Here is a 15,086-nt window from a genome sequence, read left to right as displayed (position 1 = left end):
ATATAAAATTCTCGTGTCGCGGTGTTTGTAGTTAAACTCCTCCGAAACAGCTTGACCGATTCTCATGAGAGTAGGTCTGAACATCTATTTTTCATACCCCCCCCCCCCATTTAGTTTTTTTTTTAACTGCGCGCGGACGGAGTCGCAGGCGACATCTAGTTAAACGATATTTATAAGTTTTTAATTATAAATGTGAAGTTAAAAAACGACTGTATAATCTTGGGATTATTAACTTTGATCATTTTTTAGCCGACTTCAAAAAGAAGGAGGTTATCAATTCGACTGTATTTTTTTTATGTGTGTTACTGCGAATCTCCGCCCCTGGTGATCCGATTTTGATAAAAATTATTTTAATCGAAAGGAAGTGCTTGCAGATGGGTCCCATTTTTTTTTGTATAAGTACTTCTAGCTTCTACCTTCTAACTACGAGTATATGTATCATATTCTAGAGTCGAAATATTTTTAACTAATACTATATCTTATTATGTTTAATTGTTCTTACGTGTCAGTCTATGTAGTTTGATTGTACAAACGTTAACTTATAAAAGTAATTTTTCAAAATTATTTTCACCTTTTTCGGCGACTTGTTGAGCAAAGCTAAGATGTGAGTCCATACATGACTGTTGCTATAAGAATTTGATAAGTTTTCTGCTTCAAATGTTAAGGTTAAGGGATATGACAGGAATAAGTTGTGGGTTGTTTTGAATAGCTATTTGGCAAATCCGTAAAAAGATAAGTTTTCAAATTAAGTCTAATTAAGTTTAAGTTAAAATTAAGTTTTATTTGTAAATTATTATCCTTAGCAAGGGCACTAAGCGCTAAGCAAGGATGAGTTGTTGCTACTAGTTCCCCTTATAAAAATGGAAATACATAAACATATTTAATTGTTGTTATGTATGTTAAATCCATCTATGTTTTTAAGTCGAAATACTAAGTGTATTTTTAATGTGTGTGTGTGTGTTTTTAATGACGGATTAAGATATTATGATAAGGAAGAATCAAAGACAATATTGATGTTTTGTCACCATCGTGCTGTTTATTATTTTCATTTTGTCCGAGGTACACAGCTTGTTTCATCATAGATATCGTCGTGCTTATCAACTAAAAGGAGCAGTCTCTTAGGTTACCGGAGTAGCTGACGAGATGTTATTTTGGTTAATATTTTTTTTTGTAATTTTTGTCGCCAGTCGATGCATACAAACAAAAATATACCAAATGTGTGCAACATTCAACTAGCCGCATTGAGCATGAATTCAAAATAATGCAGGTTTTAAACTGATCGTTTTAAGTAAATGTTACTGAAACATCCTGTACATTTTTAGATCAGCTCGCGGCATGTTTAAGTTATCCACTTTGTACAGTTGTAAATCTCATTGTATAAAAAAAAAGTATTTTCTGCAGCAGTATCAGATCCGAAGGGTAGCAGCGGGTCGGTCGTCGTCGTGTTGTCTGTCCATGTGTGGGGCGATGCTCACGCGGAGGGTTTCTCCTCGCAGGCGGTCGTAGCTCCAGAGGCCACAGATCCAGTTTCCTCCGCTGATGGTTGGCACGCTAGCGATGGGAACTTCTGGTAGAGTGCAGCGCGATATTTAGGATGGCTGAAATTTTAAAAGAAATATGATTGAATTTATTGAAGCTGGTAATCAGTAGTTTATTGTTTTTTTCATATTTTTCGTTCTCTTACCTGATGCCATATACAATAGGATTGTAGACAGCGTTGGCCTTCGCGAACACCGATCCCCAAATGGTGGCCAGTGGGCTGATCGGTGCAGTTTCGAACACTCCAGTGTAGTTGATTACCAGATATGGGGTCCACGCCATGAACCATAGTGAAATGGTCATAAGTGCCACCTGAACAAAAACAGTACGTATAGTGCAGAAGATATTTACATAAGTATAAAATTTATAAAAAATTACCAGAACAGTTACCTTAGCCAATTTACATTCTGCACTTGTGTTGGCGGCTTCGGAGGATCGCAGAGAAGCCACGTTCATTTTCTTAGCTTGCTCCCTCATTGCCTTCTCGTGAGCTGCCACAGCCTAAACAATATCATCATATTAGTAATGGTTTTGGATTTTTCTAACGAAATTGTTTTATTGTTATTCTACTGTGTACCTACCTGAACAATGAAGAAATACGAGTAGATGATGAGCAACAGAGGCGTGTAGTAAACGAAGATGGAGTAAACAAGGATATAGCTGCGGCTGAGCCAGCTCTTGCTGAGATAATCGGTGCCGCAGGCCGTCATGTTACCCTCGGGTACGTACCTGCACACCAAACCAACGTTATAGTTCTAACTACTTATTTATATAACAAGCTAAGTGGCACTGAAAAGTCTTTATTACCTATTCCAACCTAACATGGGAGCAATAGTCCAGGCGAGAGAGAACAGCCAAATACCAAGGATTCGTAGCAGTGCTCCATTGATGGTCAGTGGTTTTGCGGCGATACCCTTTACAATAACGTTGTATCGGTCGAAGGCAATCATGGTCATGGTCCAAATCGATATCGAACCGAATAGAGACCCGGCGCAAGCGTAAAGTTCGCAAGCTAAAGGACCTGTGATTTAATAAATTTGTGTTAGTATAAAGTTGATAAACGTTTATTATTAGACACAATTACAAGTTCTATACTGACCAAACACCCATGTTTCGTAATAACAACTAACGAGCATAGGCGGAGCCATGCACACCATCATTAAAAAGTCGGAGAAAGCCAGATTTACCACGAGCAAGTTTGAAGGAGTTTTGAGACTCTGTAAAAGCATGCGTGTTATAAGAACCAATGTATATTGTCCCGATTCATTCAATTGGTATTAATATTAAATAAAATCACCTTTGTGGATGTGAATATGTAAACAACCATTCCGTTACCGGTGATCGATATGAAGCCTAAGACGCCGATTGTGAATCCCAGTAAACCATGCCACATGGGGTTCATGGGTGGGAATTGGTACCTGGAATGAGAAAGATTATCTCTAAATTGCTTTTAATAACATTTAAAGTCTTCGTTTCATTTACTAGTCATTTGATTGAAGAATTTATAGAACTGAGCAGTTATACGACATAGAAATGGTTTCGGTACAATTTGTAGAACAGTATCGTTTCAATTTGTTCTTGGATATTTTAAAAGGTTATATAGACGAATGAACAGCATTATTTTACTGTATACTGCGTTATAATAATAGCTACCCGTTCGGCATAAAAGTCAGAAAGATGACATAATGTTGTCTGAAACATGTTGACTTTTAGAGCTCAGCAAAATGTTGTCTTTTCGATAACTTTTTGCCGATGTCATTTTAAAGCAATCTCAATGATAACTAAATGATGACTTTTCGAGAACATATTTTTTTGTTAATAAAACTTTAAAAAATTTTCAGATTTATTGAATTTCCTTAATAATCATTTTTAAAAAACAATTCTAGTTACTTTTTCAAAAATAAATTTGGTGTTCAATTCAAAAATAATTCGAAATTGAAATATACGAAAAATTGAATTGTTAGTACTTTTCGCGACAACAGCGGCCATTTTGTTCTATACGGACCTCTCACTCTCACTCACCATTAAAGAGTGATTGTTGACAAGCGTGAATTGCATCGTAATTCGTTCGGCATTGCTAAGTGGTTTTATTCAATTATTACAACATAAACGTATTATTTTTGACTTAACATACTGGTTGAAACTATAATTAATAGTATTTGTGATTCTTATTATTCAGTTAGTTATCAAGAATTTAATTGCCGAACAAATAAACTTGTAAGTATGAATATAGGTTATAAACACATTTTTTTATATTTTATAACTAATTAAATTATTTAAAATTGAATTTAATTAAATGCAGTTTAAATATTTTACTTTTTAAAATATTTCTAATTTTAAACATTTGTATACAATTTTGTTAATTTAATTCATACATAATAAAAAAAAAAAAACTTATCAGCATCGTCTTTGTAAAAGTGTCTGATAAAATTTAGAATGCGCTAAAATTTAATGAATATTTTCAATTTCTAATTTGATATTTTTTTAGGATTCAACACAAGATGTAAAAGTAAGAAACTAAAAGTAGAAAGAGGATAATATCGTCAAGTTCTTCTGATAATGAGGGTATGTAACAAATAAAGTTGTTCAATTATATATAATTATTTTGTTCCTTATTAATAAAACAGTTTATTTTCAGATAGCGGAATAAATAATATACCAATGCCACCTGCCACGTACGTGAGCCAAAAGGATCAGCAACCACCACCAACATTTAAGACTCCTATATCATTACTTGAGCCGTAAAAGTATTTATAATTTTAATAATAAGATTATTTATATTGGTATGTCATATCGTTATTATTCATTGTGTTATCAAATAAACAATAATTAAACCTATTTACCATGTCGATTTTAATTTTACACTAGCCTCTTAATTTTAACATAAAAACGTTAACTTTATGATATCTAGAAAATGTTATCTTTCTGATATATTTTTAATGATCTCTAAAAGATGGCACTAGATGGCTCATAAGAGAGCATTATGTTAACTTTATGTTAACTTTATGTTGACTTTTTGGTTATCATTTCTGATATCAGATCTTGAATAATGTTAACATTAAGAGAACTTTATGCTATCTTCTTGCCGAACGGGTACTGTTGTTACTAAATCTTAGCCTGACATTTAGCGTATTTTTTATTTGTAATGCAACTTACCAGTGTGGGTCGATGAGGTGCATCATGTCAGGAGTGACCTTGTCGACGACGGTCAGGTTGGAGCCGTAGGCCGCCGCCTGGCCGCCCCAGGCTTCTGACGCTCCCATCCCTGCCTCGAGGCTTGCAATTGCCATTGTTTTACGAAGGCGTTAAAGTCTGTTGCGTAAAACAAAATATTAGTAAAGGAAACAAATGATGTATAAAATAACAAAACAAAATGGTATTTGTCGATCGATAAAAACAAGATAATTTCAAAGAAAAGATTACAGAATTCTCTAAACTATACAGTAGTAGACTTACAAAAAAAGGAAAGGGAATGTTAGCCTGAGATAGTTAAGAACAAAAATACTGAAGAAAATCGTTATACGAACTACTCCAGTCTTTAGTGTGCTTTAAACCTATCTCCGGCTGGACGCCGTGGCTGTGTTGCGGAGGCTACTCGTCTTTGGATCTTTCGCATACCCCTTTTATACTCCTTGCGAAGAAGTGGATGATATGGTCACGAAAAATCGATATTCATAACAAGATAACGTTGGTAACGTCTTAGAAATTAATACTTAACTTTCATACAGGGCCGGCTGTATTTCATCTTCTATTTTAGTTCATAAAACTTATGTTCTACAAAGACTCAGTTAATACATTACGGGTTAAAGTAACAAGTGTTTCCGCCAAAAATTAGTAACGACTATGTGCGACATAGTTAATATGTAAGTAAAACTTACTTGCTACCTAACCTGTCTATTATTTTCTTTTTGTCTTTGAATATAATTGATGTTGTCGTTGCTTGTTGAGTTGTCGTTGCGGTTTATTGCTTGAAAATGGAGCGTGATTGGATCCGGAGTACGCCAATTTTATGTACATCTCTGAATATATTTATGTTCATGGGATTATAATTGGCCTTATCTCTTTTAAATTCACAATTAAACTCTCACTAAAACTAATTCTGATCATTAAAAAACAAATTCTTGTTAGTCGATGGTCGTGTGTTGTTGGTAAATAGACAGAAAACAATTACTATCGAGTTCTTTAAAGGCTACCCGTTCGGCATAAAAGTCAGAAAGATGACATAATGTTGTCTGAAACATGTTGACTTTTAGAGCTCAGCAAAATGTTGTCTTTTCGATAACTTTTTGCCGATGTCATTTTAAAGCAATCTCAATGATAACTAAATGATGACTTTTCGAGAACATATTTTTTTGTTAATAAAACTTTAAAAAATTTTCAGATTTATTGAATTTCCTTAATAATCATTTTTAAAAAACAATTCTAGTTACTTTTTCAAAAATAAATTTGGTGTTCAATTCAAAAATAATTCGAAATTGAAATATACGAAAAATTGAATTGTTAGTACTTTTCGCGACAACAGCGGCCATTTTGTTCTATACGGACCTCTCACTCTCACTCACCATTAAAGAGTGATTGTTGACAAGCGTGAATTGCATCGTAATTCGTTCGGCATTGCTAAGTGGTTTTATTCAATTATTACAACATAAACGTATTATTTTTGACTTAACATACTGGTTGAAACTATAATTAATAGTATTTGTGATTCTTATTATTCAGTTAGTTATCAAGAATTTAATTGCCGAACAAATAAACTTGTAAGTATGAATATAGGTTATAAACACATTTTTTTATATTTTATAACTAATTAAATTATTTAAAATTGAATTTAATTAAATGCAGTTTAAATATTTTACTTTTTAAAATATTTCTAATTTTAAACATTTGTATACAATTTTGTTAATTTAATTCATACATAATAAAAAAAAAAAAACTTATCAGCATCGTCTTTGTAAAAGTGTCTGATAAAATTTAGAATGCGCTAAAATTTAATGAATATTTTCAATTTCTAATTTGATATTTTTTTAGGATTCAACACAAGATGTAAAAGTAAGAAACTAAAAGTAGAAAGAGGATAATATCGTCAAGTTCTTCTGATAATGAGGGTATGTAACAAATAAAGTTGTTCAATTATATATAATTATTTTGTTCCTTATTAATAAAACAGTTTATTTTCAGATAGCGGAATAAATAATATACCAATGCCACCTGCCACGTACGTGAGCCAAAAGGATCAGCAACCACCACCAACATTTAAGACTCCTATATCATTACTTGAGCCGTAAAAGTATTTATAATTTTAATAATAAGATTATTTATATTGGTATGTCATATCGTTATTATTCATTGTGTTATCAAATAAACAATAATTAAACCTATTTACCATGTCGATTTTAATTTTACACTAGCCTCTTAATTTTAACATAAAAACGTTAACTTTATGATATCTAGAAAATGTTATCTTTCTGATATATTTTTAATGATCTCTAAAAGATGGCACTAGATGGCTCATAAGAGAGCATTATGTTAACTTTATGTTAACTTTATGTTGACTTTTTGGTTATCATTTCTGATATCAGATCTTGAATAATGTTAACATTAAGAGAACTTTATGCTATCTTCTTGCCGAACGGGTAGCAAGTGGTGGAGGGGATCATTTAACAAATTTATTTTGTAAAAGATTTATTGATGTAAAAGAGCGTCTAAAAAGTTTTCTATTAAAAAAATACCTCCCTGTATTCTAGTAAGTAGAAGGCTAATGTCGTTGTCTTATGTGCTCACTAAGTCGGTATTGAGAACAAAAATATCAACCCTAAGTGGATTATTTTGTACTTTAGCGTTATGTAGGTATTCTAGGTAATGCAGTTATTGAGTATATATTCTAAGTATTGATAGTAACGAATTGTACATTTCGGAATAATATTTAGATATACGAAATACAAAGGTGCCAAAAATCCTACGGCTTTGCAGTTTCTTATTGAAAAATACATAATAATACTATGACAATGACTCCCTTGAACATAGGCTGGCGATGCTCTTATAACAAATGAACTTCTTCTTCTTACAGTGCCATCTTCTTTCGAAGGTTGGCGATCATTAAGGCAACAAGATTTAATAACAAATGAACATTTGTTATTAAATCTACACAAACCGACTTTAGACGTACCAATATAACTTCTCCACTTTTATGTCTACTGAAGTAAGATTTATAATAAAACTGCATTATCATTACTTACTTCTATATTAATTTTTTACATATTTTATGATGTACAGTTTTGTACGATTTGGTGATATAGCTTAACAAAGGTTACTTATTTCTAAAAGTGCTATTTCCTATAACCCTCACACTTGGCTAAGCCTATATTGTGATGATTTTAGTTTAGTTTAGCCGATTAAAATTTAGATTATCCTCGAGTTGACCGTAGGACAACGAAGAAACCAACATTTACCAGCTGTCAGCAGTAAAACCTAGCATATAATCAATTCAAATGATGTAAGCCCGAAAAAATTGTCACATTTTCAGAAATACTTACATTTACCAAATCATGTCGGTAAATCTTAGGGCTTACTCTTAAATCTTAAGATTTACCGTAGTTTGAGCTTTTACAGTAAAATATACATTTTATGAAAAATAATAACAAAATATTGTATTTTTTACGGTGTCGGTTACGGTTATCGGCTGCGGAATGCCAACTACTTATATTATTAATAATTACTACGAAATTATTTAACACGTAAAGAGAAATCTTTGTATCCCTTTTTAATCAAATTATGGAGAAGAAGAGCATAAAGTTATTTTTTATGAAAAGTAAATATATAAATAATTCATTACGAATTTCGAACAATGGTGTTACAAACACTTGAATATGTAAATTCAGAAGAATCTTATATATAAAATTCTCGTGTCACAGTTTTCGTTCCCATACTCCTCCGAAACGGCTTGACCGATTCTCATGAAATTTTGTGAGCATATTCAGTAGGTCTGAGAATCGGCCAACATCTATTTTTCATAACTCCCCCCCCCCATTTTTTAACTGCGCGCGGACGGAGTCGCGGGCGACAGCTAGTAATTTTATAGAAACATGTCACAGGTTTCGTGTACGAGTGCATACGTAAAGTATTATGAAATGGCAGAGCAAGCATTGTTAATAGACATATTTACATTCCGAGATATTTAAATAAGTTATTTATTAAATGGCACGCGATGGGGCACCTTTTGTGTATATGTAAATCTTGTATGATGAATGGTTCAAAGCCGAGCTGAATGCATACCACATATATGTGGCTTCCAATTTCATATTACTGATTTGTGCACACACGGCATACGGCATGCGTGTAGCCGATTGGATATGCTTTTTTCAAACACGAAGGAATTAAGCAACTAATAAAACAAGATTATTTTATTCAATAAATGAAATTACATATTTTAAAGTAACGTAGCTAAACATATAATAGCTTTTCATAACTATCCTCTTTCTGTACTTTCCTCTCCTCTGCCTATTTAAGGTAGGTATAATATGCCTACGGGCAGCCTTCACTTCGCTACTCTAGCGAATTAAGGTGGTCTTGTGATAATAGTTTGCGACTTTATTGGTTACGATGATTCACAAATTATTGACCTGGGATTTCGGAATATAGGAATGTTTCGATCGTTTGGACTTAGAAGGTGGAATCAGAGGCATTGAGTTGTTCGAGAACTGCATAAAATTGAAATCATCCCAACAATCATTAAGTAACAAAAATAAAACTGCAGTCTTAAAGTTTATAAAAGTAAAACAGTTTTTCCTTTGTTCGTCGGATCCAAACTAACACAATAGGTGTCTACTTAGATGTATACATTATAAACCTACTTCTATCATATTTAAAAACGTTGGTAACCTCAATTATTATTTAAAAAAAAATTAAAACTTACAATAGAATAATTTGAACACCATGGCCACAAACTGCTTTTATAATTATTCCTGCTCCTATCCGCTATCCAGTTTTAAAACCTCTTGCCTGAAGAAAGTCTCTTCATTCTCTGGATCAGTTGAAGAATAAAACGTGAGACAATCCAATGGTATGTGGATGTAAATTAGCTTAACATGTACTTCTTTAAATTTCTAAGCGTAATTCCTTACAAGTTCGAATTCCAAGACAATTAACTTATAACGTAAGAAATATTTCTTACAAATGAACCACATAAACTACAGACATTTTAAACATACGTTAATTCACAAGTTTTATTTTAAGTGTCGGTGATTTAAATATAAAAATAGCTTAATAGAAGTAAATAAATAGAGGTATATTTAAATAAATTCAGCTTTGTTTTGTTTGGTGAGCGTATCTTATTCACTTTTTCATAACAATATACTTTGTTAGTAAAATTGTGTCACACATCTTAATATTGTCCGCATCTATCATATAGAAGTAAGTAGGTATACTGATTGCTTCTATTTAAAAAAAAAAAAACATTATACTTGATTAATTATGAAAGGTATAATGTAACTGTGACGTCTGTATCCTCAAATGGTATGGGGAGGTTAGGTTAGAGGTCCTAATAGTAGTCATCGATGAGAGTTGTTTTCCGTTATAAATGTAAGTGTACTAGCGCGGCGCATTTTACTGCTACGTTACGTTTGTAAAGAAAAAAAGAAAGAAAGAAAGAAAAAAACTCCTTTATTACCACACAAATACAAGAGAAAAAAAATTCACAGCACATATTTATGAAAATAATTTCGAGAAATGTGGTAAAAGGGGCCAACTCAGCGCAGAGACGGCCTAAACAGTCTCTGCGCTGGTTTTTAGTTGGCTCCTTTGCATCCACCTGAATAATTACATTGCATGGAAGGGATAACTCATCTATTTTATTGAATAACATCCACTTCAATCATTCTTTATCACATCATCTACCAGGTCCAGATTTAGGATTTTTTTACATCATAAGGTGGCAAACGATCTTGCGGCTACCTAAATTCGCCAAAATAGCGAAGCGACCTCTGCCCATGGACATTCGCAAATACAGATGTGATGCCTACCTTCTATCGATGAAGCAGGGAACGCATAGAAAGAAATGTCCCTTTCCAATGGTCCTCTCCTCTGTTAAATCCACATCACCTTCCCATCCTTTCCTTAAAAGAAAACAGTGGAAAGAAAAAGGAGACGAAATTAGGGCGTGAAAGCAATTTGGTAGCCGTTGAACCTTCTTAGGATTGTGTCTAGAACTAATAATCTCACGAATTTAAATGCTATGTAAATCAAATTTAAATTAAAAAAAAAACGTAATTCGCCTGGAAGTTTATTTAGAAATCAATATCAATTCATTATTTCATTCTAAGGGGGGTTCAACGCTATTAGCCCTTTTTAAGTTTCGCCAATATCATGAACAAAACGTTTTTGTAGCTCCATCGCACTGTAAAGGAAAGAAGTTCGATGCTTTACTCTCCAAAGTCATTAGGGTAAACAATTAAAACATATTTTTTTCGATCATAAGCAGCGCTTTATAGTTCATAGTTGGCGTGCCTACAACATTGGATCCACGCTTGACTAGAAAATGTCTTGCCGTGAGTTTCCACGGCTAACAACCGTTAAAGATCAAGCATATTGATAACTAGCTGTCGTCCGCCACGCCCTCCGCGCGGAATTAAAAAAAACTTAATAGGGAGCCTATGAGTTTTTCCAGACTATGTTCTACAACTGTGCCAAATTTCATTATGATCCGTTGACCCGTTCATTCATCTAAACATTGGCATTTATAATATTATTAAGATATCTCAGCTTTTTCAACGAAAATGATGGATGACACTAGTATGTTTTTGTAGCAGTGTTTCGCAGTGGAATCTCATGGTTAGGTGTTTCTTTCGCTATTAGTACAATACAAGCACGAAATCATTGTTTAATCCAGTCTTTAGAAAAACCATTTAGTTAGCGTATCGATTCACAAACTAGTTTTGATAAAATCCTGTAATGATAGGAAATATAATAAAATTCAAGATTACTATTCACCATTTTTTCATCAATAGGTCGTTTACTAGAATTTTCAATTTAAATGCGGTAACACTGGGGATTTGGCACTTTGGCACGAATTGTTTTTGAGTTTGAAAGTGACAGATGACATAAAATGACAATACCCGATACCTTTCAAGCAAACCTTTCAAATTCAAACTTATAGGTTGTTTTATTATATGTTTATTTTGTTTACTTTATTTATTTTCTTTGTTCTATAGTAAATCGAAGTAACTTTATGTCTTAAATTTGCTCTTATTAGAGGTAACAAGTAAATCAGTTAATAGAATGTTTTAAAGCAAATAAAACATGGAATTTGATAACATCGAAATAAGCGACGAAGAAGAAGAAATTACGGCTCAAACAGTACTGAAAATACTTCAAAATGCGTGGCAAAATGAACGTTTGGCACCAGAAATACTTCCGCATCAAAATGAAATGGTAGAGTGTATGTTAGGACAAATACAGCATATGGAAAGAAATATAAACAAACTGCCTAAAACTGATCTTCGTGCTTCTATACATAAAATGGAACTGAATAGAATTAAGTTTATTATTTGCAATTATTTGAAAACAAGATTGGATAAAATTGAAAAATATTGCATCTCTATATTGAATGATGAAAAACAAAGACTGGAATCTGGTACAAATTATCTGACTCCCTCCGAATACAAATATGCTCAGGAATATTTGATAAACATGGAAAGTCATTTAAAGGAAGTAGCTTTAGATCATGTGCCAGGCAATATGCAAAGTTTTGACCTTAACAAATTAGTAATATATCCTTATTTACAAGCGCATGTGTTTCTTAAAGCAAATGAGACAGTTACAGGAATTATTTTGGAAGACTTGGGCGGTGATCAAGATGAAGAAATAGATTTAGAAGGTAAATATTTTATTAATTCACTTTAATTTTTCATCAAACAGAGTTAATCAATTTACAACAACACTGGTTTTTAGTTTCTAAATTTTTCTGGTTTTATGTGATAGGCTCCCCATTTGTCATATTAGAGACCATCAAGCCTACTAAAAGTAGGATAATAATTTCTGTTTCCTACATAAATAATAGTTTACCATGCAAGCTATGATGTCCAAACACCCCACTGAATTGGTGTCAAGTTACTCAAGTCCCAATCCTATACATAAATGATTGTTATTAAAAGTTGAGAATTATTTATCTATTTGTATATACTTGTAAATTATTTATTTTTTTCAGAAAATTCACAACATATACTTCAGTACAAACCAATAGCGGATTTATTAAAAAGTGGAAAAGTACAACTTATGTAAAGGTTAATGTAATCAGAAACTTTCATAATTTTTAGAAGTTTTAATAAACTGTTGTTATTTAAAATACATTTTTTAATGATTTTTTTATTTTTATTATATGTTTTATATATAGAAGTACATATATGATTTATATACAGGTGTTAAGATTAGAAAACAGTTCACATTATCTGGTAATAAGGTGTTTCCCCCATTTCTATTCATCTTCTCTGTCAAATCCTTTTCTAGTAGTAAAAGTGGATGAGAAATAGCCCTAATCAAAAAGTACGCAACATATGGATTACGCAAATCGAAGGTGACGGTGAAGGTGATCTGCTATCTCTGATCTGGTCAGTGTCATTGTAATGTACAGAATAAATTGGCAATTTAGCAAGATAAAATGAAACAAAACATAAAAATTTTAAACATTTTAATTTTTAACATACTTCAATTTGTGTTATACACAAAATAAATATTGGTATAATATTTGTTTCATATAGCAAATTTTTTTTAAAATACAATTTAAGTAAACAATGATAGTACACACTGGTTTATTTACACTAACAAAATGTTTTTATGACATACATTGTTTCAGTTTTTGAATTACAGCTCTATTCAAATAAAACAATAAATAAATGTGAGCTGTATGGGCTCAATCTTCTTAAGAATAACCTTAAAATATATGAGAATATATCTTTCATTGTAGTAAACATTAAGAATCTTTTTCTTTAAGAAAACAACAATATTTCAAAAATTATTTCAAGTACATACATTAAGTACTATCTATATTATTAAGCCACTTAAGTACTAGTTGTGGACAATTATGTGATATAGCTAATGATGTCACAGCAATTGTTGCACAACAAAAATTTTACATATCCATAGAAATCACTATATTTATATAACCTTTTTTGACAACCTTACCGACCATCGACGCGTGACGTCAGGCTATCGGCAAAGCTTCTGCGCACGAGTAATATTTGTAACAATACAAGTGTCAAGGCAGTCAACAGTCACATTCTATAAAACCAACTCTAAGGTGCGCTTATTCTTATTGTATATATATATATATATTAGTAACACAGGTTAATAAGCCACATTGTTATTGTCTCTGTTATAATTATCATACATATTTTATAGAGTATTTATAATAGCTTATATTACTCAGTATAAATAAATAAATTCTAAAATATTTATATGTTTTTTCTTACTTAAATGCTATGTGTGCAACAGCAAATATTTACTTAAACTCAATCTAAATCACAAGTACAATGTTATTTCTGCACATATTACATTATCATATACCTAATATAATTTATTTCAAGTATATTGTTATCAAGAATGCAATAGTAAAATAGTTAAATGGCTATGTTTGTAGAACAATAATATTGTATTAAATAAATTAAGTACCAAAAGGTAACTTTATCTATGTTCTTAGCACCATTAGAGTACAAAAGTGGATGTTTTGTTTTCTTATTTTAAGTAACAAAAATATAAACAATTTAAGTATGATGGTAATAACTAAATTTTCACTAATATATATATATATATATATATCATTTGAGACGGCATTATTTTTAGAACTAATCAATGGCAATTTATTACAACCATCGGTTTCTACTATCGAAACACCCTACATGTCAAACAAGTTGACAAGACTGTATGTTTCTCTCTGTGAAAATCCGTGGTAATAGTTTTAAATGCTTGTTTATCGGTCTCAATGGAGTTTTTATTGCTCAAAACTATATATAATCAAAACTAAGATTATAGGTTATACTTTTTTAAATTATAAGTGGGCCATTTTAATAGGTAACATTTGATACTTGATTAAGATTCAACAATGTATGCTTGTAATGGCGGGTTTAATTTTTTTTAGTAATAATTTGGATTTAAACATTATATTGTAATAATGCCAATCAAACGTCGTTACAATGTTGCTTCAGTGAACTCTTTTTCGTTTTAAACACTTAGATTGTTATTATATATATATAAAAAAAAACATATAACATGGATATTTCACAACTGAAATCAATTTACATATGTTTGAAGTCACTTCCATCGATGTTTTTAAGCAGCTCATCTCACTAGGAGACTTAAATTGATAGATGTCAAATGTTGCCTATTAAATTAGCCCATAGCGGATAGAAACGACAATTATAGTTTAATTTAAGTATATCATGCCAGATGTCTCAAGTTGTTTATTTATAGAGAACAATGTTATGAATTTTATTCGAGTTCTCTTAATTTAACATCACTTAGCTACATTATTTTATACATTCTTATGTGGTCTATTTACT

General features: G+C 31.6%; 2 protein-coding genes and 2 long non-coding RNA genes across 5 annotated transcripts; 3 read left to right on the top strand and 1 right to left on the bottom strand.

Annotated features, from left to right (window-relative positions):
• Window positions 1-1,014: 1,014 nt before the first annotated feature.
• Window positions 1,015-5,159, bottom strand: LOC106712392 (opsin-1-like). Of its 2 annotated transcripts, none has more exon segments than NM_001317014.1 (9): window positions 1,015-1,598; window positions 1,685-1,851; window positions 1,930-2,040; window positions 2,121-2,268; window positions 2,347-2,560; window positions 2,639-2,756; window positions 2,837-2,957; window positions 4,696-4,851; window positions 4,996-5,136. In NM_001317014.1, coding segments are annotated over 8 exon segments (1,140 nt in total). In that variant the 5' UTR covers window positions 4,830-4,851; window positions 4,996-5,136; the 3' UTR covers window positions 1,015-1,471.
• On the top strand, window positions 3,721-4,331 carry LOC123723568. Its single transcript, XR_006756789.1, has 3 exons — window positions 3,721-3,756; window positions 4,028-4,104; window positions 4,178-4,331. It is a non-coding gene; the product is annotated as an uncharacterized LOC123723568 (long non-coding RNA).
• A 1,101-nt stretch (window positions 5,160-6,260) lies between the features above and the next one.
• On the top strand, window positions 6,261-6,871 carry LOC123723561. The gene is made up of 3 exons (XR_006756784.1): window positions 6,261-6,296; window positions 6,568-6,644; window positions 6,718-6,871. It is a non-coding gene; the product is annotated as an uncharacterized LOC123723561 (long non-coding RNA).
• A 4,803-nt stretch (window positions 6,872-11,674) lies between these two features.
• On the top strand, window positions 11,675-12,862 carry LOC106712370 (DNA replication complex GINS protein SLD5). Its single transcript, XM_014504892.2, has 2 exons — window positions 11,675-12,409; window positions 12,740-12,862. The coding sequence occupies exons 1-2, from the start codon at window positions 11,833-11,835 to the stop codon at window positions 12,811-12,813; spliced, it is 651 nt and encodes a 216-aa protein (XP_014360378.2). The 5' UTR covers window positions 11,675-11,832; the 3' UTR covers window positions 12,814-12,862.
• The last annotated feature ends 2,224 nt before the right edge of the window (window positions 12,863-15,086 follow it).

This window comes from Papilio machaon, chromosome 3 (genome assembly GCF_912999745.1).
Source record: "Papilio machaon chromosome 3, ilPapMach1.1, whole genome shotgun sequence".
Taxonomy (NCBI): domain Eukaryota; kingdom Metazoa; phylum Arthropoda; class Insecta; order Lepidoptera; family Papilionidae; genus Papilio; species Papilio machaon.
This window is presented reverse-complemented; position numbering and strand designations above follow the sequence as displayed.